Here is a 25890-nt window from a genome sequence, read left to right as displayed (position 1 = left end):
AGAAGACGACGATCCCTATTATGACAGTGATTAACACTAAAGTTTGTGACAAGGAAGCCAGCCACCCTGTCAGTGATATTCCACCTAGGTGACTTAAAAAATTATTCAGCCAATTGCTTTTTTTATAGAATGTTTTGAGTTGGAAGGGACCTTAAATATCATCTAATTTGACCCCCCCTGCCATGGGCAGGGACACCTCCCCACTAGGTCAGGCCACCCAAGGCCCCATCCAGACTGGCCTTGAACACCTCCAGGGATGGAGCATCCACTAATTCCCTGGGCAACCTGTTCCAGTGCCTCACTACCCTCATCGTGAAGAAATTCCTCCTTATGCCTAGTCTAAATCTGCCCCTCTCCAGTTTATAGCCATTGCCCCCTAGTCCTATCACTACATGCCTTAGTAAACAGTCCCTCCCCAGCTTTCTTGTAGGCCCCCTTCAGGTACTGGAAGGTCACTACAAGGTCTCCTCAGAGCCTTCTCCAGGCTGAACAACCCCAACTCTCTCAGCCTGTCCTCGTATGGGAGGTACTCCAGCCCTCTGATCATCTTTGTAGCCCTCCTCTAGACCCGTTTCAACAGCTCCATATCCTTCTTATATTGAGGATTCCAGAAATGGACACAATACTCCAGATGAGGTCTCACATGAGGGAAATAGAGGGGCAGAATCGCCTCCCTCGACCTGCTGGCCATGCTTCTTTTGATGCAGGCCAGGATATGGTTGGCCTTCTGGACTGCGAGCGCGCATTGCCGGCTCATGTCGAGCTTCTCATCAACCAGCATCCCCAAGTCCTTCTCCACAGGGCCGCTCTCAATCACATCAACCCTCATCCTGTATTGAAACTGTGGATTGCCCCGACCCAGGTGTAGGACCTTGCACTTGGCCTTGTTGAACCTCATGAGGTTCGCACAGGCCCACTTCTCCAGCCTGTCCAGGTCCCTCTGGATGACATCCTGTTCTTCCGGTGTGGCAACTGCACCACTCAGCTTGGTGTCATCTGCAAATTTGCTGAGGGTGCACTTGATCTCGCTATATCATTGATGAAGATATTAAACAGCACCAGTCCCAGTACGGACCCCTGAGGGACACCACTTGTCACGGACCTCCATCTGGACATCGAACCGTTGGCCACTACTCTCTGAATACAACCATCCAACCAATTCCTTATCCACCAAACAGTCCACCCATCAAATCCATATCTCTCCAGTTTAGAGAGAAGGATGTTGTAGGGGACCGTGTCAAAGGCTTTACAGAAGTCCAGATAGATCACATCCGTTGTTTTTCCCTTGTCCACTGCTGTGGTTACCCCATCATAGAAATCCACTAGGTTGGTTATACAGGACTTGCCCTTGGTCAAGTCATGCTGGCTGCCACTAATCACTTCCTCGTCCTCCATGTGCTTTAGCATCCTCTTTCTGCATCCTCTCCAAGATCCCGATCTTGTCAGGCAACAGCCTGAATTTGTTCTCTCTGCTTATTAAGATATTGCATTACATTTGGGATATGGATGCAACAATGATCTGTGCCCAATTTCAGATCCCCACAGACACCATGCTCTTTGGCCAGCAATAAATCTAAAACCAGGTGGTGTTGTAACACTGCCTTAGTATTGGCCTGTACCTGAGGACTGATCAGTTTGAATCCTTTGGCAACAGAATTGGCTAGTGTTTCCACTTGCCAGGTAAGACTGTCAATACAAATCTGATTTTCCAGTGCAGTCAGCCCTGGGAGTAAAAAAACTCTGTAATCCCCATCCTACCTCAGTGGATGGGCTTGGTCCTTGACAGTTATCCATGTCACTGGCTCTTTTGTTTTTTTCCCCAATACTGAGGGTTTATAGGGCTCCGATACGCTGTTGTCATTTTAGTCCACCCCTTCACCCACAGTTATCATTGCAAGGATAGTAATTTGAAACATATTCCCAAAATGCATCATGATCTAATTCTTTGAATCCTTATCTTTAGTGGGTTTCCTGAGTCCCGTTGGATTTTCCACTCAGGCTTTGGTAACTGCTCGATACCCATATGGTGAGCAGCTGGGGATCATTGTTCTGTGGTCCATGAAGCAGGAACTTTCTTAATCTGTGAATGATGAATCCAGGGTCCTTTTCCAGCTAGCTTCACAGCTGTGTATGTAGTTAAAAGTACCTGGTACGGTCCTTTCCACTTAGGAGTTAATGGTTCTGAGTCCCAGGACTTGATATACACCCAATCTCCAGGCTGGAATGGATGTGCTGGCCTGTCAAGCTCTAGGGATTTGTTAACAGTCACAAATTTCTGCAGTTCCTGGGGAGTCTTTCCTAAAGATATCAAATAGCTATTGATGTCCAAATTCCCTTTAACAGTGATATCTCCTGGGATACATGGCATCTGATAAGACCTCCCATACAATATCTCATATGGGCTAAGGCCTCCTTGTCAAGGTTGAATTCAAATTCTTAATAATGCTAAAGGTAGAGCTTTTACCCAGGTCATAGAGATTTCCTGACATATTTTACTCAACTGCAACTTCAAAGTATAATTCTTTCTCTCCACTTTCCCACTAGACTGAGGCCTATAAGGCGTATGCAAATCCCAGGATATTCCCAGAACACTTATTAGTTGTTTGATTGCTTCTGCCACAAAATGAGGACATCTGTCCTAAGACATTCCTAAAGGCATCCCAAACCTTGGAATAATTTCTTTAAGTAAAATTTTACTACTTCTCTTGCCTTACTGGTGCGAGCAGGGGAAGCCTCTGACTAGTTCGAAAAGGTATCTACTGAAAGTAGAACATATCTGTATCCTTTTTTGAGATAACTCAGTAAAATCTATTTGCCAGTGATTTCCAGGGGAATTTCCTTCCTTAACATTCCCAAGTATTACTCCATTATTTGGATTGGTTCTTTGGCATACCCCAGATTTTCCATAACTGAACAAATAATTTCCGTCATGGCCCTTCCTATAACTACTTTCTTCAAGTGTTTTAAAAGATTCTCTGTTCCCCAATGTACTTTATCATGTTCCCTTTTGGCCAATTCCCTTAAAAGAAAAGGAGGTATTACCACCTGCCCAGTGGGTGTGACAAACCACCCACTCTTTTGCTCGTTTGCCTGTGATATCTTGATCAATCTAAGGTCCTTATTATCATATCTAGGAGGTGTTTCTGGCAATTGTATTTATTTCTCTGGCGCTAAAGCCATAATGCCTGTTTCTGCAGCCTCTTTAGCAGCTTTATCAGTCAACTGATTTCCCAATCCAATATTAGATGTCTCCGATTGATGTGCCTTACAATGCATGACAGCCACTTCTGTAGGTTTCTGAAGACTGGCTAGTAATTTTGAATTTGTTCTGTATGCTTGATTCCAGTCCCTCGTCCTGTTAAAAGCCCCCTCTCTTTCCATGTGGTTGCATGAGCATGCACAACTCCAAAGGCATATTTGGAATCTGTCCATATACTGACTCTCTGGTGACAGTAAGGATGAAACTGGCACTGAGGGGTTAGATATTCCAAGGACCAGTCAATTGGGAATGAACGCTATTCCCTTTATGAGGGCTAAAGGTTCGCCAGCCCAGCTGAAGTGCATTTACACCAATGCACGCAGCATGGGCAATAAGCAGGAGGAGTTGGAAGCTGTTGTAGGGCAAGGAGACTACGATGTCGTTGCCATCACGGAAACGTGGTGGGACGACTCATATAACTGGAGTGCCGCTATGGTGGGGTATAAACTCTTCAGGCGGGACAGGAAGGGTAGGAGAGGTGGTGGGGTAGCCCTCTATGTTAGAGAGTGCTTTGATACCCTGGAGCTCAGTTATGGTGATGACAGGATCGAGTGCCTGTGGGTTAAAATCAGAGGAGCCCACATGAAAGTAGATATTGTGATGGGAGTCTGTTACAGACCACCCAGCCAAGAAGAAGCAGCTGATGAGCTCTTCTATAAACAACTGGGGGTAGTCCCAAGATCACTACCTCTTGTCCTTGTGGGAGACCTCAGTCTTCCAGATGTCTGCTGGAAGTACAATACAGCAGAAAGGAAGCAGTCTAGGAGGTTCCTGGAGTGCGTGGAAGACGACTTCCTCACACAGCTGGTGAGTAGGCCAACAAGGGAAAGCGCCCTCCTGGACCTGCTGTTTGTCAACCTGCTGTTTGTTTGGCCTTGTGGGGGATGTGACGGTTGGAGGATGCCTGGGACAAAGCGATCACGAGATGATAGGTGAAGAGGGGGATTAGCAGAACAGTAACATTAAACTTCCAGAGGGCAGACTTGGGACTGTTCAGAAGGCTGGTTGGCAAAGTCCCATGGGAGACAGTCCTTAAGGGCAAGGGAGCCCATGAGGGCTGGGCGCTCTTCAAAAAGGAAATCCTAGCAGCTCAGGAGCAAGCCGTCCCCATGTTCTGGAAAAGGAGCCGGCAGGGGAAAAAACCAGCTTGGTTGAGTAGGGAGATCTTGAGAGACATCAAAAAGAAGAGGAATGTCTATGAGCTTTGGAAGAAGGGACAGGCCTCTTGGGTGGACTACAGGGAGGAAGTGAGATTGTGCAGAGAAAATACCAGGAGAGCTAAGGCCCAACTAGAAATCAGATTGTCCAAGTCTGTGAAAGATAATAAAAAAATCTTTCTATAAATACATTAACAATAAAAGGAGGACTAGGGAGAATATTCAGTCCCTATTGGATGCAGATGGAACAACTGTGACAAAGGATGAGGACAAGGCTGAGGTACTTAATGCCTTCTTTGCCTCAGTCTTTAATAGTAAGGAAAGTTGTTCCTTCTGTGTACACACCCAGGAGTTAGAGAAGCAGAACAGAGCTCCCATGATCCAGGAGGAGGTGGTTAGAGCCTTGCTTGCCCAGATAGACACCCACAAGTCTATGGGGCTGGATGGGATCCACCCGAGAGTATTGAAGGAGCTGGCGGATGTGCTGGCTAAACCCCTTTCCATCATCTTCCAGCAGTCCTGGCTGACTGGGGAAGTTCCACTGGACTGGAGGCCGACTGATGTTGTGCCCATCTATAAGAAGGGTCACAGGGAGGATCCAGGGAACTACAGGCCTGTCAGTCTGACCTCAGTGCTGGGAAAAGTCATGGAAGAGGTGATCTTGAGTGCCATCATGAAGCACATGCAAGAGAACTGGGTGATCAGGCCCAGTCAACAGGGGTTCACAAAAGGCAGGTCTTGCCAAACTAACCTGATCGCCTTCTATGACAAAGTGACCCGCCTACTGGACGAGGGAAAGGCTGTGGATGTGGTCTTCCTGGACTTCAGTAAAGCCTTTGACACAGTTTCTCACAGCATTCTGCTTAGGAAACTGTCAGCCTCTGGCCTGGACAGGCGCACACTCTCCTGGGTGGAAAACTGGTTGGATGGCCAGGCCCAGAGAGTGGTGGGAAATGGCGTTAAACCCAGCTGGAGGCCAGTGACAAGTGGGGTTCCCCAGGGCTCTGTGCTGGGTCCAGCCCTGTTCAATGTCTTTATCAGTGACCTGGATGAAGGCATTGAGTGCACCCTTAGCGTGTTTGTGGACGACACTAAGCTGGGTGCAAGTGTTGATCTGCTGGAGGGTAGGGAGGCTCTCCAAAGGGATCTGAACAGGCTGGACTGCTGGGCTGAGACCAGAGGCACGAGGTTTAACAAGGCCAAATGCCGGGTCCTGCACTTGGGGCACAACAACCCTATGCAGTGCTACAGACTAGGAGAAGTCTGGCTACTACCCGAAAGGAGGTTGTGGAAGGAGGGAGCTGGCCTCTTCTCCCAAGTGACAGAGGACAGGACAAGAGGGAATGGCCTCAAGCTCTGCCAGGGGAGGTTCAAGGCTTGACATCAGGAGAAAATTTTTTACGGAAAGGATCTTTGGGCATTGGAACATGCTGCCCAGAGAGGTGGTTGAGTCACCTTCCCTGGAGGTGTTTAAAGGACAGGTGGATGAGGTGCTGAGGGGCATGGTTTAGTGATTGATAGGAATGGTTGGACTCGATGATCCAGTGGGTCTTTTCCAACCTAGTGATTCTGTGATTCTCTTGTCTTGACTCAAACCCAAGGCCCTGGTTAGGGCCACTAATTTGGCTTTCTGAACAGAGGTTGTTAATGGCAAAGCACGAGCTCCCACTACTATGGAGCTTATTGTGGTAATTGTATATGCTGACAACCTTTTTTCTCCTTGTACAAAACTGCCCCCATCTGAAAATAATTCCCAGTCTAGACTGCCAAGTGGTTGATCTTTAAGATCCAGGCGGCTGGAATATACTTCTGCTATCGTATGCAAACAATCATGCTCAGGAGTTCCTTATACTTGGTCAGTAGAAAGAAGCACTGCTGGGTTAGCAACTGAGGTGGTCCTAAGGAGGACACCATCTCGCTCTAATAATACCACCTGGTACTTTAACACTCATCTAGGAGAGAGCCAATGTCCTCTTTTTGTTGCAGGACAGTGATGACCCTATGTGGTACATACACTGTCATTTTCTGACCTATTGTAAATCTGCAAGCTTCCTGGATCAACATTACTGTGGCAGCAACTGCTTTCAGGCAGCTCGGCCATCCTTTGCCGACATTATCCAGTTGTTATGGGAGATAGACCACTGCGTGTCTCTGCTCTCCCAGAAACTGCAATAGCAGTCCCAGGGTTGTCCCATGTCTTTCATGGATGAAAAGCTCAAAAGGCTTTGTTAAATCCAGTAGCCTGAGTGCTGGCACTTTCATTAGAGACAATTTTAAATATTTGTAGGCTACCCTGCTGTTATCTGTCCAATCCAGGTGCTCAGTGGTAGATGACTTCAACACCTCATACAAAGGTTTTACTTACAGTCCATAATTTGAAATCCAAAGCTGACACCACCCTACCATCTCAAGAAAGGTTCTCAACTCATGGACTGTCCAGGGTTCTCACAGTTGACAAATAGCTTCTTTTCTTTGCCATTGTCCTTTTTGTATCTCAAATCCAAAAAAAGCCACAGTTCTTTGTACCACCTGAGTCTTCTCTCTGGAAACTGTAAACACTTAGTCCCAAAAAGTTTAAAAGATTTATAGTCAGTCACAAACAATCTTCTTTAGTAGTTGCAGCAATGAGGCTATCATCCACATACTGTAGCACTGTTCCACTGTAATTTTCTTTTTTCCATATTTCTAGTTCTTTGGCTAATTGATTCCTCAAAATTATTGAACTGCTTTAAATCCTTGAGGTAGAACGGTCTGTGTATACTGAGTTTTTCTCCCAGTCTCGGGATTTTCCCACTCAAAAGCAAAAAGCTCTTGATTTCCCTTTTCAAGGGGAATGCAGAAAAAGGCAACCTATAAGTCTAGCATTGTAAACCAACCCTGTGTTTCAGTTAAAGCTGTTAAAAGGGTATACGGAGCCGCAGCTGCTGGATGTATATCCTGAACAATTTTATTTAACGCTCTAAGATCCTGTACTAAATGGTAACCCTTACCATTTGCCTTTTAACCAGTAAAATCCGGATATTATATTTTGACTCATATTTCACAACTTATTGCAAGAGTTTCTGAATTACCAATATTAACCCAAGCTTAGCTTCCAATTTTAAAAGGTATTGTTTAATTCTTACCGGGACCAATCCTGGTTTCAAATTGCCTCTTACAGGTTCTTGGACATTCTGTAATAATAAAGCTGTCGCTTCAATATATTCAGATTCTGGTATATAAACTTCAACTTCCCTTTCTCCAAATCTTATTTGAGCTTCTAATTTTTCAAGCAAATCCTTTCCTAAGAACGGCTTTGGGGAGCCTGGCAAATACAAAGACTGATGAGTTACCCACTGTTTTCCTAATTTAAATTTCAAAGATTTTTTAAAAAGTGGTTGGCTTTCCCTGTCTCCCATTGCACCAATAATGCTTATATTTTATTTTAAATATATTTTATTATTATTATCTTTTCAAAGTATTCAATACAGAATACGTCGCCCCAATGTCCACAAGAAATTAAATTTCCTCTTCCCCTAACTTGATTTTAACTAGAAGTTTTGCAGAAAATTCCTCTGGTCTCCTTCAGTCCTGTTCTACAGAGAACAGGGGATTCAGAGGGGTGCCTTAATTCAAAAGAGGGCATTCCCGCTTCCAATGCCCCTCCTTTTTTGTTATGGGAGATAGGCCACTGCGTGTCTTTGCTCTCCCAGAAATTGCAATAGTAGTCCCAGGGTTGTCCCATGTCTTTCATGGGTGAAAAGCTCTCTGGCGTCCTTATTAGGGGACGAGGGGAAGATCTCCGTACACCCGCAAAGGCACAGCCCCACCGCTACAGCGGTGTGTTTTTCAACAGGGGTGAGCGGGGGAACATTTCTCCCTGCTTCCTGGCTTTACCTAGACTTTCTGTGGTAAGGGGCTCCAGCCTTGACCTCTTCCCCTGTATCCTCCCCTTCCACGATTGCTTCCTTCCAACACTGCTATCAGTCAGCTATCAACAGATTACTTTTGAGCGCCTCGATTTCTATACACTGTCCAAGCCAGATCTAATAACTTTCCCAAGTCTTGTGTCTCAGCTCCTTGTAAAACATGGAGCCGCTGTTCCCTGCAAAACTTCGGCTACCTGCTTTATGAATCATCTCCCTTTCAGCAACACTTGCATAATCACCCTAATGTCTTTCCAGAGAGAGTTTTGTGTTTTAATCATTCTCTCAAAAGCGCTAGCTGTCCGATCTGGATTGTCTGTATAATTTTCAGCTGCTGACTTCCAATTGTCCAAATCGGTAACAGAAATAGGGACTTTTATAATAACTGGTTCTGCATTTCCCACAGCCTGACAGAAGGGAGTTTGTATAAATTCTCCCTGTTTACCTCTCATTTGCCCCACTATTGGACTGATACCTTCAACCCCCATTAACAATCTACCACCGTGAGCACCATTCTCTTTCATCTGCTTCTGATCCCTCATTGTGAGACCCTCCGAGATGGTGTCTGGGAGTGATCAATAAGCCAATTTTGTCCTCAAGTTCACCATCTTTTTGTTGTTCATAAACTTTTAAACAACTTTGCCCAATACTACAAGCAGAACAATATCTTTTCAAAGCCTTTCCCTTATCTTTTTCCAAGGCTAAAACAAGGGGATTACTGGGCACTAAATTTATACTATGTTCTTTTTGCTGCTCTGGGTGATTCCGCAACATATAAAACATTCAAATACCTAGTTTCATCTGATTTTTGTTCTCTTCTTAGAAAAAGCATTAGATTCAACAAAGCATTATAATTCAGTGACCCATTAGAAGGCCATCGTTCACCTTCATCCAATTTATACTACAGCCACCACTGATTACACTGATTACAGCATTTAATTAAGTTTTCTTTTGTTGCTGTTCCCCCTGGAGGCCCACCTAACTGCTTCCACTGCATTAGAACACACCCCAGAGGGGATTCCTTTACAACACCAGCACCTCCTTGTGATGATGCCGCACCCATATTGCAAACAGGTGATTATGGACAGATCACAAATTGAAAGGGATCACAGTTATAACCCCTGCAGTCTCAAGACCTTAATCAGAAACCACATCAAAGTCAGTTTACACAAAAAAGATCTGCAAACCATTCCAAATTCAGCTTCCCCACCTTAATCAAATTGGGACTCTAACCCCTCACACAAACAATTACAAACCACAAGTAAACTGAAACCAAAAATCCCGATTATGTGCCAAAATACTGTAACCCCAAACCAGAATCTGGATTATATACCAAATAAACCAAAGTTGGGGATTCCAAGCCCAAATTAGGTACCTTTCTAGCCTAACCCTACAGGGCTTTCGCCTCCAACTTATGAGCAGGCAACCAAACCAAAATCCAGAAAGGATGTTTTAATTCTTACTAGTGGAATCCTTGCTTCCAAGATACGGTCCAGGGGAGATGGGGGTTACCCCCAAGAACTTCTCAGTTGCCGGCTGGAGCATTCTCAACCCCTATAGGTCGAAAATCCTGGAAGCAAGTACCATCTGGGTTGCCAAAGTGATACTGAAAATACTGGTAAATAAACTCTCTAAGACTCATTTTGGAGTTTTAGAAAGCAAGCATCCTTTGTTGCAGTGCTGGATGCAAGGGGGATAATTCCATCAATCATACGTAATGAGACAAGAACTGGTTACAGAAGATATTTCCCATCTACATGTAAATGTATAAATTTTCCCAGAAATCTCATGCATCTTCTGTTACTTTCCAAGGACTAATTTTAATATTGTTATGAACTTCAGAACAGCCAAATTTCCCCTAATTGGTACAGTACCAGTTCTCTGTCTGACCTTATGTTCTTTAGATAGAGACTATAAACAAATGGAGATGATTACAGAAGAAGACACATCTGTTCAACACATTATACTTAACACAAGGTGATATAATTTCTCAAGAGAACAGTGTCTGGAAAACCCCTGTGCTATTTGAAAAGAAGTTGTCTGAAAAACTGTCTGCAACTTTCAAAATTACAGTAACTTAAATGAGACTTAGCTTAAGTTCGAAAACTGATTCTACTTTTGCAAGAGTAACTACTTCTTACATCAACTTAGAAGAGGCTTAGCTGAAAAGTTAGAAAACTGATTCTACTTCAGCTCAAACCTGAACACTTTCTGACTCCCTGATACTCCTCAACCTACTCACCTTCTCCTGGAGCTCTGCCACTAATCTGAGGAGTTCCTCCACCTGAGTGTGCCTCCCACGGGTGTGCTTACTGTTGCTGTCTGGTACTGGCAAAAGAGTAGGGCAGCATGCTCTCACTGGAGCTCTGTCTGGGAAGCCACATTAGTGGCCCTGCCCAGGTCTTGTCAACAGCTGTTCTGGGAGCCGTGGGCTCCTGGTGGCACTTTCTGCTCCTGTGAGTCTTTCCTGGTACAGGATCCACCCCCCACCCTGTGCATCAGGCTAGAATGCTCCGCTGCTAGTCTTGCTAGTGCCGGATCTGCTTGCCTCAGCAACCATACACTGTATTTTAATTTGATTGTGAAGGCATGAGTTATTACTCTACTTTGCAACTGTTTCTTATTCTAATGATACGTTTTGAGTAGGAAGTAATTGTGGTTTAATGTCTTCAAGTAAAGAGTGCTTCTTTGTAATGGATACGTTCTCTTAAACTGTTTATATTTACATCGAAGTGTTATTCCTACTTTGTCTAGTATTTAAGTGGGATTCAATATCTCTGTGCTTTTCCTGTGATATACTGAAACAGGATAGAGCCAGTTTTGGATAAGACTGACAAAGGAAGCAGGTTATTTAATTTTTTTTCTCAGACTGATGTCCTTGAAATGCTATTCCTGTGGTCTTTCAATAAGCTTGAAGTCTTGCGTATCCTATGCGAGCTGAATGTGAAATTTCCAATGTTATTTTTACACGCTCCTAATATTATCTTGATTGTCCATACTATTTGGGAAAGTCAAATGAAAAGGTATTATACTCTTCGTGGACAGAAAGGTTATTATTTCTGCTTATTTAAGGCTACTCACTTTTTCATTTTGAATGTTCAGGTTCTCTTACTAGATTTCAGACCTGAGTTTTGTTTGCAGTTTTAAAAATTAATTCCAGTTACAGGTAGTATTTGAACCCTAATATTATTCAGCATTATTCTCTGGCTTTTCTTGATGTTAGATCAGATGTTCATCTTAATCTGATACATACTTAGGTCCTCTTTTCTCTTTATTTTTATTGTAAATTAACCAAATGTTATACCATAAGAATAAATTATATTTGGATGGGGGGACATGAGAATAAATATGGAACTATATATATATTTAACATGTTCGTATTAAGCATATTGCATATAAAATGTTTGTGTGATATCTTCTCTGAAATTTTCAGCCATTATAGAGGTGAAAAATGTGTTCTGATGTGTTAAAGGACCTTTTTATTTTTTTCTTTTTTTTTTTTTAATTCATGGGACTGTTATGCATCTCTTAATTTGTCCATAAATTCAGAATGCTTACCTGTAGAAATTGATTGATATTACTAACAAGGGAATTTCCTTGAAGATGCCTTTAGGAGTGAGATTTGATCGTTGAAAGAAAGGTAGGAGAAAAAAAATCTTTAGTTTTTTAGCTCACTACTACCCTCTAGTGGAATTTAAATGCAAACATTTTTTGTCCATGAGCAAAAGTTTTTTAAGTAGACCTGGTAGCCCCAGTTATTCTGATTGTGAGGAGAGGGTACATTGGTATAAATGTCACTATTTGGGCTTGTTTATCAGTCTACATGTGTATTTGTGTATTGATAACTGATAGTAGAAAACCTGAAAAAGTCTCTTTGCTGTTCTCTACGGTAAAAATGCATCTAAAATTTTATTTAATACTAAACCAAATTATTTCTCTTCTGTGGTCATTTCTATGAGGTCATTCAGGAGAAGATGCAGGCGAACAGTTTCCATTGAATGGGCATTAATTCTGAAAGCTTTTAAAAAGTTGCTAATGTGTCATGTGAATCAGAACTTTGTGAAGAATCTGAATTCTTTTCATGGTTTCTTTGCTCTTTTTGTTCTCTGCTCATAACAGAACCCTTCTCAAGTGTGTGTTTTTCCTCAAAACCTGAGATTAATATGGATGCATCCAGTTCAATCTGGCATTCTGTTATCTTTCAAGTGTGAGGGGTTTTTTAAGGGGCAGAGAGGCAAACTTCTAGAATTTTAATTAACACACAGTATGGGTTAAAAAGTACAGAGCTGAACTTATGAGGAGCTTTTTTTCTTGACCCTTTCCTCTCCTGTTACATTAAAGGATATGAAAGTAGTGTGTTATGCTACCTGCTGACCTGCTGTCAGATTATCAAAATGAAAACATGGTAATTTGGAATGATATGAAGAAATGCTAGCTTGGAGAGATGTTGAGAGAATTCTCTCTGTAATTTAATTTTGTCCTCTGGACCAGACATTGCAAGTAGTAGTGGTGACTTGTGTTAATACTATATTTCTAGCAGGTCATAGAATTTATAGTTAGGAAATTATCATTGGGATATTCGCAGTTTTGAGATGTTGTTGATCTTTCTCTACTAATCCTCTTGGAGTAAACGTCAGTGCTTTCTTCCAATAACGCTGTCTCTATCGCATTTTCTGCATTTGCACTGAAGTGTGAAAAGCTTGTTTAAATCGATTCTGAAAGAGGACTTTGATCAAAATATCATGTGTGTTGCACACTGTAGTTATTTTCACAAAGGCCTGTAATTTACTGCTGCAAGCAAAAGAAGTTTTTGTGGGCCTTGACAAATGAAAAGATGATGATGCCTCCTTTACCCTTATCTAAATTAACATCAGAGAGTTGAAATGGCACAGAGAAAATTGCAAAAGCCTTCAGAAGCCTTTTCCTTGCACAGGTGGTGTGACTGATTTACAGTGCAAAGATTGAACTTCCAAAAGGAAGAAGCTGAAGAGCTAATGTAGCATAAAATTAAGATGTATTCAAAGTTCTTCTATGCTTCAGAATAGAAGACCCAAATTTCTGCTCCCAGATATGTATACATTGTGAAAAATGGTTGTGGCATTCTTCAGAACTGAACTGTTAGAAAGTATAAAAACAAACACAAAAGCCAGAGAAGGATAGTGTTATGTGGTGGTGGTGGTGTGTGGTTTTGTATGGCTTGTAGGATGGTCTGCTGTGGGCTTTTTGTTTGCTTGTTTTCACAAAACTTCCAGATCGAGCACTGTACTGTTTAACCTTGAGAGTGTTTTGAACTAAGCTTGTGAACAGGGGAAAAAAAGTTATTAAAAAGCATTTATAGCCTAACCAGTTATAATTTTAAGTGCTTGATTGGTTTTTCTTATACTTTGAGTTTGACTTTCACTTTGGATGGTTATTGTTTTTCTTAAAGATATAAATATGCTTTAAATTGAATCTTACTATGCATCAGCTGCATAAAAGCTGCTTGGCTGAACTTTTGTTGTTGGGGGGTGATAGCAACAAATTTGTTTCATTAAAACTGTCAAATTATTGTTTTCAAGCAGTTTTCTTTGTTCACAGGTGTCAGCTGTGATGCATGTTTAAAAGGAAACTTCCGAGGTCGCAGATACAAGTGTTTAATTTGCTACGATTACGATTTGTGTGCAACTTGTTATGAAAGTGGTGCAACAACAACGAGACATACAACTGACCATCCAATGCAATGCATACTAACAAGAGTAGATTTTGGTAAGTAATAATTTCATTCATATTGGTGCTGTTTGCATTAGGTAAAAACTTGTATTTTTATTTTGCGACTTGGGAACTTTCTTCCTCAAATATCATGCTGAAAATAATAGCAAATTTCTATCTCTGTGATAAAAAACTTGTTTTCTCTTTGTTTCAAGCATATGAAATCTGCTTTAGTCTTTTGGGTTAAGTGTTTTGGCACACAGCAAATGATTAGACTATTAGATAGATATCTGATAAAAAGGATTACTCCTAAACTAACTTCCTATTGAAAAGGTGCAACAAAACAACATGTACCTCCCTCTCCTTCCCCCAATACATTGTACCAGAAAGCATGACGGTGAAGAAGAGAAATAGAGGTGAGAGTTTGGGGAAAATGTTTTCTAGTCACGTCAGGGGATGTTAATGCAGCAGAGATGGTAGGCTATACTGAATGTGGAAGATTATTGGCAAGGGCTAGGAAGTAATCCTCTTAGTTGCTTTCTTTCTCTTCCCTGAGTCATTTCTATCACATCATATTTATAACACCAGTGCTGTAATTCAAGAGATACTTCCATAGCAACTTTTTGCATTAAGATGTTGTTGACATTGAATGCTTATTCATGGTATGTTCAAAGGCATAAAAGGTACCTGTTTTAATGTCCACAAGGCTGATGTTTTAGTAAAAACTGTTTGTAGTGATTCCAACCATATGGGGTTTGCAGTTTTTCAGCTCTTAGTCATTTTTTACCTTTTTGATGTGAAAAAACAATTATTGAATATACACATTATGATACTTCCTATATGCATTTAAAGCTCAGAACAGCTGAATATACCAGTATACAGTTTCTTTCTCAGAGCTGTCTTGGAGTAGAGAAGCATCTTATTTACTTGTCATTCTCAGGTAGCTGCTTTCCCTAAGCGTGCATTGTAATGACTTTGAAATCTGTGCTCTTGAGAATCCAAAATTTGGAAAGACAATTTAAAATATACAAATATATATTTTAAAAACCATTTATATCTATAAAGTTTCTAGATATTTCTTCTTTGGCTTCTCTTTTTTACTTATTCATGGGATAAAAATATATAAATATTAATATAATATATATTAGTTCAGTGTTCTGGTCAATTTTGAGATATGGTTCAAACTTATTTGTCCCCGATGACAATTATTCATATATATTACATACAGGGCTAAATGGCAGCATCATCATAAATATTAAGTGTACATGATTTACAGGGAAAAGATTGATCTATGCTTGCTGTAGAGCTAGAAGTTAGCATTCAGTGATAAAAGCTCAAATGTAATACCATGGGAATATTTATTGCAAGTCATTTAACTTCTTAAAAATCCTTTCAACCAATATTGTGAATGTTTTGTGCATCTAGAAATCATTTTGTTTCTTGGAAATCTCAATATTTTTCTTTGAAAGTCTCTAAGTAAATGCACATATGGATTAGGGTGTGTTATGCTCATAATTTTAAAAAAAACACGAGAGTTATGTGTGGACAAGTAGAGGCTTGTCTGAACAGGGGGTGTTCCTGGACCTGCTGATTGGAAGAGACAGCAAGGGGTGGGGTCCACATCTGGCAGCATGGGAGATTTAAGCAGATGGAAACAATCATCATATATATTTCCAGCGGGCAAGCACACAGTGCATAGCACTTAATTAGGGATGTCAATGCAAGACTGAAGAGCCTAGTTCAACCTTCAGGCTACTATCCATTCCTGCTCTTTTATGTGGGGACAAATGTTGTTGCAACAATAAGTCTGATATTGATCAAAAGAGCCCTGGGAGAATGCTAAAATGTTTGAGAGCACAGATAGTGTTTTCCTCAGTCCTCCCAGTAATGAGGAGCAACTATGGAAGAAATGGGAAACCCAGGTTATCAATACTTGGTTCCAGGACTGGTGCCTGCACCAAAACTTTGTGGTTTTTAAACCATGGAAGAACCTTCAAGAGACAAGGTATGCTGGGGCCTAATGGGATCCACCTCCCCTGATGGGGAAAAAAAAAAAAAGTGTCTTTGGGTGTAAGCTGATGAGGCTGATCAAGAGAGCTTTAAACTAGAACTGATGGGGATGGGGAAGGGGATGCCAATAGGATTTCAGTAGGTAAGCCAAAGGTTGTCATGACATCACCTGAAGGTAGCAATTCTAGTGGAAATATTTACGCTACTCCTCAGAGCATGGAGGGCTCAGGAGCACATCTGAAATGCTCGTACACCACCGCACGCAGTATGAGAAACAAACAGGATGAACTACAAGTGCTGGTCAGTTCCCAGAGCTACAATATCATTGGTATTAGTGAGACTTGGTGGAATGAGTCCCATGATTGGAGTGCTGGGATGGAGATCTGTTCAGGAGGGGTAGGCAGGGCTGGTGAGATGGAGGTGTCGCACTATACGTAAGGGAGATTTGATTGTACAGCCCTTGCAGTTAGCGGTGATGTGGTGGAGAGCCTCTGGATGAGGATTAGGGGAGTGGAAAACAAAGGTGATGTTGTAGTGGGTGTCTACTTCCCAGCCAGGATGATAGCACTGATGAGTTACTCTACAGGCAATTAGGAGAAATCTCTGGATTGGTAGCCCTTGTCCTCATGAGAGATTCCAACTTCCCATCCATCAACTAGGAATACCATACTGCTGTGACAAACAGGTCTTAGGAATGCTTGAAGTTTGTAGGAGATCACTTCTTGTACTCAGTGAGCCAACTAGGAAAGATGACCTACTGCCAGTTAATTGGAAGCTGGCAAATGTCCCAGTCTTCAAGAAGGGCAGCAGGGATGACCCCAGTAACTACAAGCCTGTCAGCGCCACTTCAGTGCCTGGTAAGATTATGGAGAAGATTATTCTGGGAGTTATTGAAAAACACCTAAAAGACAACACAGTCATTGGTCCCAGCCAGCACGGGTTCATAAGGGGAAGGTCCTGCCTGACAAACTTAATTTCCTTCTATGACAAGGTTACCCACCTAGTTGACCAAGGGAACTACTTGATGTAATCTTTCTGAATTCCAGTAAAGCTTTTGATACTGTCTCTCACAGTATCCTTCTGAACAAAATGTCCAGCATACAGATGGATAAACACATGATTCAGTGGGTGAGCAATTGGCTGATGAGTTGGGCTCAAAGGGTCATGGTGAATGGGGTTACATCAGGCTGGCGACCAGTCACTAGCAGGGTTCCACAGGGATCCATCTTAGGACCAGTACTCTTTAACGTCTTCATAAATGACCTGGATGCAGAACTTGAAGGTTTACTAACCAAGTTTGCAGATGACACGAAACAGCTGGGGTAGCTGTTGATGCTCTTGAGGGCAGAGAGGCCCTGCAGAGGGATCTGGACACATTGGAGATCTGGGCAATCACCAACCACATGAAGTTTAACAAGGACAAGTGCCAGGTTTTGCACCTGGGACATGGCAACCCTGGATATACAAACAGACTGGGCAGCGAGAGGCTGGTGAGCAGCCCTGCAGAAAGGGATCTGGGGGTTCTGGTTGACTGCAAGTTGAACGTGAGCCAACGGTGTGCCCTGGCAGCCAGGAGGGCCAACCATGTCCTGGGGTGCATCAAGCACGGCGTTGCTAGCTGGTTGAGGGAGGTGATTGTCCTGCTCTACTCCACACTGGTGCAGCCCTACCTCAAGTACTGTGCGCAGTTTTGGGCGCTACAATGTAAAAAGGATATCAAGCTACTGGAGAGTGTCCAGAGGAGGGCCACAAAGTTGGTGAAGTGTTTAGAGAGGAAAGTCATATGAGGGGCGGCTAAAGTCAATTGGTATGTTCAGCCTGGAGAAGAGGAGACTGAGGGGGACCTCATAGCAATTTACAGCTTCCTCACAAGGGGAGGAGGAGCAGGCACCAATCTCTTCTTTCTGGCAACCAATGATAGGAAGATGTGCCAGGGGAGTTTTAGGTTGGATATTAGGAAAAGGCTCTTCACTCAGAGGGTGATGGAGAACTGGAGCAGGCTCCCCAGGGAATCAGTAATGGCATCAAGCCTGACAATATTCAAGAAGCATTTTGACAACGTCCCCATGCACATGGTGTGAATTTTGGGGAGCTAGACTCAGTGATCCTTCCCTCGCTCCGGAGAAGGCGATTGTTGCTGTGCAGCTTCTGCTTCCTTTCAGCAGTCTGAAGTTCAGCGGGGCTACACCATCAGTTGACCAAATAAGCCGCTTCTTGTCCCTGATTCAGGGTGCTCTTTGTGGCGTATTGAGGCACGGTCTCCGAGTCAGGATCGAAGACCTTTATTAAGCAAAAGCAATCCCTTATATACCCCTGCCTTGTTGAGGCAGTGCTTTTCCACTTGCTCAAATAGCTCAGTTATGCTTTCTTATTTCCCAACCTTGCAGAATCTGCTTTTAGAACAATTATCTACAGCTCTTAGCAACAATCTTCGGCCTGTGGTTTCCTCCCTTTTGCATCCCATGGTTTCTTGCCCACTAAGGCAATAATATCTTTATTGTTTTCGGTTAACAAATCACCACCTGGCCCCACACAACCACTTTGCTCTCTACAGTTTCCTGAGGAGGGGAAGTGGAGAGGGAGGTGCTGAGCTCCTCCCTGGTATCCAGTGATAGGACATGTGGGAATTGTTTAGAGCTGTGCCAGGGGATGTTTAGACTTGACATTAGGAAACATTTCTTTACCAAGAGGGTGGTCAAACACTGAAACAGACTTCCTAGAGAGGGGGTCAATGCCCTATGCCTGTCAATGTTTCAGAGTCATTTGGATAATACCCTTAATAATATGCTTTAACTTTTGGTCAGCCCTGAGTTGTTCTGGCAGGTGGACTAGATGATATTTGTAGGTCCCTTCCAACTGAAATAGTCTTGTCTGTTCTAAATCTGCATGAAGAATCAAGCCAGGAAGATGGAAGAAACTTTGCAGTGAAGTAGGGAGGAAGGCTGATTCAGAAGATTTTTAGAACTGCTTCCAAATTGTTTGGTTTCTTTGGATTATAGGAGACATTTTTGTTTCTATAGCTTCTTTAAGTAAGAAGAACTAAAACTATATTTTTGTTTAGTATTTTCATGTGGCTTAACACTTGAACACTGTTCGTTTAGAACCAGAGGAGAAAAGAAAGAAGAGAAGAAAATGCTGAATCTCAGCCCTTCAACAAGATTTTTTGTTTTATTAAACCTGGAACAGCATGAGAAGAAAGCATGTCACTGTATTCTGAACTGCAACAAGGACTAATGACAGAGAATGCCGAAATACAACTCGCCTTGTTCGTTTATGCAGCAGAGTAAAATAAAGACTGTTTATACATGTCTTTCTGCTTAGGATTTAGGAAGGTTTATGATGTTATTCTGAAAATATTTATGCCTTGTATTACAATCCTGTATGGAATGTAAGGTAAGAAAGAGTATGTACAATGTGGTTAAAAATGAAATGCCTAGAGAAAGTGTAGTAACTTTTTAAAGAGCATTTTATAAATAAGGAGATCATGGAACTTGGAGGAACATAGAGGAATTTAGTAGATAAGGAAAAATTATAATTAATGCTGGAGTTTAAACTTCTTTCAGAGGTGTCAGATTAGCTGTTCTAGTGAAACTAAAAATCATAAAACAATGATGTACAAGAAAGTTAAAAGAAAATATCCTGAAGGGAAACATGAGCAGTATAAAACTAAATGAAAAAAAACCAGACAAAACTGGATGGAGATATCATTTGCCATCTACAGAAGTATGAGTGGGAAACATAAGAATAAAGAACACTGGGAGAAAAACACCTGAAGCAAAAACATAGAATGGAAGACTTAATGGAAGTAGATGTGTGATTACTAGAATAACTTTCCATTGGCAAAATTCAGAATTATTGCTTTCAGTCAGATTTGAATAAAAGATGCAAGGTTGTGCATGTGTGAAGACTTTTAATGGGAATAAACTCATTGTTGTTACTAGTTGATGGAGTTGGGGAATAGACAGTAGGCAAGATGGTGACCACTTTATTTTGTGATAAGAGAGAAGAGGCAGGAGACTGGGTTTTTTTTCATTGCAAAACTGAAAGTTCAGAGGTCAGTATCCCCCCTCCTCTCCTCTTTTTAAAGATGAGGGGAGGAGATGTCGTATGAATGGTTTGTTCAAGATCCATCTGTAGTTGATGACAAAGATGGACCTAAGGGAAGGGCCTAAGTATCTCTAGTTCCACTCAGCATGCTACCCAGTAGGCAGCATTGTCTCTATACACGTGGAGACTGTACTGGTAATCTGTGCTTGAAACCTAGTTCAAGTTCAGGTTTGTGATGAATCAATGAACCAAGTAGATTCACCTAGGTGTGAAGGGTAGCTTGGATGTCTAATGAAATTAGTGTGCACTTGTATAATTCTGTAAGAATACTTGTCATGTAAACCCAATACACCAGGATTTGGTAGTGGCAGGGGTAGGGGATGGCACACGACAGGACTGCAGGGGTGGCTTCTGTGACAAGGCATCAGAAGCTGTCCCAGTGTAGGATTGAGCCAGTCAGTGATGCTGGTGACGTCTCTGTTATAACATATTTAAGAAGTGGTAAAAAACACTGTGTAGCAGCTGTGAGAGAAGAACGAGAAAAACATGAGAGAAATAACCCTGCAGCTACCAAGGTCTGTGAAGAAGGAGGGGAATGAGGTACTCTAGGCACTGGAGCAGAGGGTCTCCTGCAGCCTCTGGAGGACCGCATTGGAGCATATATCCATACTGCAGCCTGTGGAAGAACACACGCCAGAGCAGGCTTCTGGGAAGAACTGCAGCCTGTGGAGAAGAGCCTGTGTAGAAGCATTTTTTTCTGGCAGGATCTGTGGCCCATAGGGGACCCACGCTGGGAGCAGTCTGTTCCTGAAGGACTATACCCTGTGGAAAAGGGCCCATATTGGAGCAGTTTGTGAAGGGCTGAATCCTGCGGAAGGGACCCCACACTGGAGCAGGGGAAGAGTGTGAGGAGGAATTAGCGGCAGAGATGAAGTGTTATGAACTGATTGCAACCTCACATTCCCATCCCCCTGTGCTGCTTGGAGGAGAAGAGGTTGCAAGAATCATGAGTTAAGTTGAGCCTGGGAAGAAGGGGTGGGGAATGTTTTTTTTAGTTTGGTCTTTGTTCCTTACCATCCTACTCTGTTTTTAATTGGCTATAAATTAATTTTCCACAAGTAAGAGTCTATTTCGTTCATGACAATACTAGTAAGTGATCTCCCTGTCGTTATCTCGACACATGAGCTTTCTCATCTTATTTCCTCCCCATGTCCTGTTGAGGAGGGGGAGAGTGAGAAGGGCTTGGTGGGCACTTGGTGACTTAAAATGCTCTGAAATATATATTAATGAGTGGTTCCTGGAGGAGCTTTAGTCATGACCGTGAATTTCCAGAGACTTGTATCAGTATAGGAACTCAGGTGACACTGTTGGAAGTTAAAAGAAGTACTAGTGACTTCCAGTTTAACCCGTGTTTGTGTTTATGAGCCTCATTGGCTCACTTCTTCTGTAAGTCAATGCCCAATCTTGTATTCCTTCTGAATGAGGAAGGTGCAATTCTGAATTTTGACAGTTGTATTGTTCTTCAGTACCTAGAGTGATGCTGGGAAAAGATGCTTGTTAGACATAAACTTTAAAATGCTGAATGGACACAAACATTGGTATGCTGTCATAGCAAAGGACAAAACAGCATTGCAAAGGTCTATTTAAAGAATAGGGATGTGCATATCTAGTGGTCTCTGTAGAAATTATACTTTTTGCTAGAACAGCGTAGAAGTTCAGAGCAGACTTCCTAGTTTTGGTGTTCCTGAAAAAGAATTGCTGGCAGTGAGCCACAAACTCTATGTTCTAAGCTGTTAGCATGCTTTATGACTTGTATTATGTGAAAGCATGTTGTTTCCTCAATATTCCAGCCATTTTCAATGGGTTAGACTAGGCAAAGAAAGTAATATAACTTTCCTGGAAAATTGTATTAAGAACTTATATTGTGTTAATTCTGTTAAGTCCCCAGTGTAAGTCCAGCTCAGGTGCTTATATAGGGTATAAGATCAAAAATTCTCCAGATACTTTTTGTAAAAACATGAGCTTACATGAAGTTAAGCTTTAAAGTGCCAAGTTTGAGGTCTGGGTAGATTGAGGCTTTATCAGTCTTAAACTATTAGAAGATGATCCATTTAGTCTTGCATATCTTGCTAAGTCAAGTAGTGACAGCTGTGTTGGCAGCATTAGGTGTTAACAACTGGGCCTAAAATCACATCCTTTGTAATCTGCTTCATCATTTGTGTGTGTTCATGGCTTTGGTATGTGGTATCAACAACAGAATGTCCAGCTACTGCTGGATGAATTAACTTAATCCCTCCCATGGGGTCTCTGTGAGATCCAGCAGGTGTTTCTAATTCTCAAGTAGTTAGCCCAGCAAGCCTTACTTGTCTCTGTATCTGAACACTGAGAAACTGATGAATTTGTATGAAGAAAAATGGAGAACATGCTGTTTCTTGCTACTGGTCATGGCTATACTCTGAAATATTTCAAAACAGTTGAAATAATGATGCGCTATATGGAAGCAATTGACAACTTTTCCTAGACTCTGCTAAATTTACGTTTTACTCTAGCAAACGTGTCTCTTGTTCTGCATTTTTATTGAAAAGGGAAGCTTCTGTTAGAGAGTTCTAAATAAGGTGAACAAAAATTCTTGTTGGGATTAGATCACTCCAGTAAAGCAGGATTAAAAAATGTGATTGGCAAAATGTTAGTCTGTATGAAAGACGTCTTTATCTGAATTTATCTCCCCCTGTTTGTAAATAAAGAGATATGCACTGTTTCTTAATGCTTTTGGCAGGGTACCTAGCTGGAGGGCTTGGGAAGCTTTTTAGCTAGAAAATGTGAAGCAAAACAGAAGATGCAGTAGCCTTAAATGTAATACTGTTCTGATTAATGAAGCTTATTGATCAGTGTTAAAGTACCACCTCAAAAGTAAAAAAAAAAAGGGGAGAAAGCTTGTCAGCATCCAATTTCTTCAACTTTTTAGTTCAAATCAATGTGAAATCATCATATTACTTCTATGATGTCAACTTTTTTAGTTGCACTTGTATGAAAATGTGTTATTAAAATTCATCTGTCTTCTGTGCACCTTCTTAAAGTAATACATTTCCTTGATCTACAAGGACAAATTGTTACATTTAGTTCTGAATTGACTCCTTGAAATACTGATTTTGTCTGAGGAATGCTAGTGTATTTCTGGATGAGTGCCAGGAGGTTTGCAACCTAAATACCCTTAGGCTTGAAATCTAATTTAGTGTGCCATCAAGTCCTCTTCAGAGAGCCTTCTGAGCCTCAGCATCATCTTAGTGCTCTTCCTCTATAAGCAGTGAAGGAAACTTTTCTTGGAATGATGCAGTTCAGTACAAATTTAGCATGGTTTGTTAAATTTTCATGATCAGTTTGGCTCATGTTAATTGCTAAATTAGCAGCTTGAGGAAGGCTTGCTACTTTTGCTTCACTGAAATTTCCCCTTATTGTTAAACACTGGTTCAACTATGATACCAATATCAACATATGGTGTGCTGGTGTTACTGAAGCATTTTAAATTACAATATTTAGCATAGATTTGTTGTAGTTAAGGCTGTGAGAGCACAGTGCATCTATAGTGATCTTATCTGTAGTACAAGCTCACCTACATTAAAAACAAGGATTGGGGAAAAGTGATGGTTTGGCAGAACCATCAGATTTGCTCTTCCTGAATATTAGAAAGTTATGTTGTTTGCTAGTGAAAATTGTGTAGTCTGTTTATTCTTTTGGAAGTTGAGTCATTGAACAACTTTATAATATTGGCATGTGTACTTTGTGCAGAATTAAAATGCTTATTTTGATTAAATAATGAATGAATTTGACAATGATTACATGCACATAGGTGTATATATAAAGAGGTTGTATAAATAAAATAATGAGCTATGCTGCCTGAAAATAACCCCTCCTAAAACATCATCTTTTTCCAGATTTGTATTATGGTGGTGAAGCTTTCTCTGTAGAGCAGCCACAGTCCTTTACTTGTCCTTATTGTGGAAAGATGGGTTATACGGAAACGTCTCTTCAAGAACATGTTGCTTCTGAACACGCAGAAACATCAACAGAGGTGGTAAGCCACTTCAGCATTGTTTTTCAATTACAATGAAAATATTTGAAAGTTTCCAGGAAATTAGTATATATTTTTTTCTTGTGTTGATTTAAATGCTGACTAGGAAGGTATGTACCATATATACATACACCCTATGCTGGTGTTTTCCCTCAACTCAACGTTCCTACATCTGCCTACAACATCGCCTTTACCTCCCTACAGATTTGCTCTCAGCAGTCCAAGTCAGGGTTATGCAGCTGAGTCCTTGGATCCTTGCTATGCAGGCCACTAAATCCTGGTGTTAATGAGAGGGTTTAAACCCTTGTAAAAATAAAGAGCTTTCAAATATATTGACTTTATAAAAAGTGGCCCTTGCTGTTTCCTTTTACCTCCTACCACTTGGTTTTCCTGATGATTTCAACAGTAGTGGTGCAGAACAATTCTACATCGTATAATAGACTACTGGAACAACTGATTTGCTTCTTTTTTGTCAGTAAGCATTCTGATCTCAAGTTTTTATATCTAGATGTTACTGTTGCTTGTGCCAGAAGGTCTGATTTTTTTCCAAAATGTGAGGTGACTTCTTTGCTATGTAAATGATAAAATAGTAAATAACTTGGATTTTGATACTATTAGAAATGGTTTGTTCTCAGCCTTCATTACAATGTTGAGAAACTACATGCTTGCACTGCTTATTGTTCAGACTACTTTCTTTTCAGAAAAGACTGTAGCCCTGTTTTTAGATTTCCCTTTATGGTGCAGGGGTATGTTTTATATTTATTTTTAAAGCCCACTTCACTAAGCCAACTATTATATGTTAGTAATCCTATATTAAATTCTTGACCAAGAAGTTTAGGTATCTTTCCAGCAGTGGGGGATATATTCGCGTGTGTGCGTATGCTGTTTATGCCTGAGGAATGTATGATTATAGAAGGACATTCGGGGAACTGTTGTCTAGTTATTTTTTGCTGTAGATTCCTATAAAAATGTGCATGCTTGAGGAAAATTATTAAAATGTTATGTTGTGGAGAAATGACTCATGATTTTGAACTTGTTTGTTCTGATCTCTAAGCTCTCTTCATTTCTTCAGAAATTATGTGGGGGAAGGAAAATCTCTCCTTAGGAGCCTGCTAAGGGCTTTATGTTAAGGAGTAGTAGAGCAGGTAAAATTGGTCAACCTGTTCTGAGACTGGTCTTAGAACATATTAACTATTGGTGTATATTTCTTTATTTTTAGAACTAAAACCTCAATAATTATTATTTCTCCGTTAAATGATCAAGGATAATGATCAGCAATACAGGGCAAGTGCAGATGGACATGGCTGGCATTATGATGATTTTTACTGTTGCTATTAGGTTTCAGAAGAGCGATTAACAAAGAAAACACAATATTTGGGTAGAAGTTGTTTAGGGTTGCAGCTCTGAAAATTGTAAGAAATGCCATTGGATATCATCTTTGAATCAAGTTTCAGAATGAAGACATTAGTTTTCTGCTACTCAGTCACACTTAGTGGATTCAGTCTAGATTTAGTAAGGCAGCAACTAAACTGAAGTGAAAAGACCAGGTGGGGTGGATCAGCCTTAGCTGGCTGCAAGGTCCTCACCAAGCTGGTCTATCTCACTTCCCTCTCCATCAAGAGGGGTAGAAAATATGGCAAAAAGCTCATGGCTCAAGATAAGGACATGGACATCGCTCACCAATTACTGTCACGGGCAAACCAGACTTGACTTGGGGACATTAGTTTAATTTATTGCCAATTAAACAGAGTAGGA

The 25890-nt window shown here is 41.4% G+C and overlaps 1 protein-coding gene across 1 annotated transcript in view; it reads left to right on the top strand.

The window, feature by feature from the left end:
* The window catches only part of KCMF1 (potassium channel modulatory factor 1), a 64808-nt gene that overhangs the window by 23301 nt on the left and 15617 nt on the right, over window positions 1-25890 (top strand). Inside the window, exons 2-3 of the mRNA XM_069879769.1 lie at window positions 13899-14066; window positions 23999-24138. Coding sequence (XP_069735870.1) covers window positions 13899-14066; window positions 23999-24138 — 308 coding nt within the window. The remainder of the gene's footprint in view (window positions 1-13898; window positions 14067-23998; window positions 24139-25890) is intronic.

The sequence above is a fragment of the Phaenicophaeus curvirostris genome, chromosome W, assembly GCF_032191515.1.
Source record: "Phaenicophaeus curvirostris isolate KB17595 chromosome W, BPBGC_Pcur_1.0, whole genome shotgun sequence".
Taxonomy (NCBI): Eukaryota; Metazoa; Chordata; class Aves; order Cuculiformes; family Cuculidae; genus Phaenicophaeus; species Phaenicophaeus curvirostris.
Note: the sequence above shows the minus strand (reverse complement) of the source record. Positions and strands in the feature narration are given on the sequence as shown.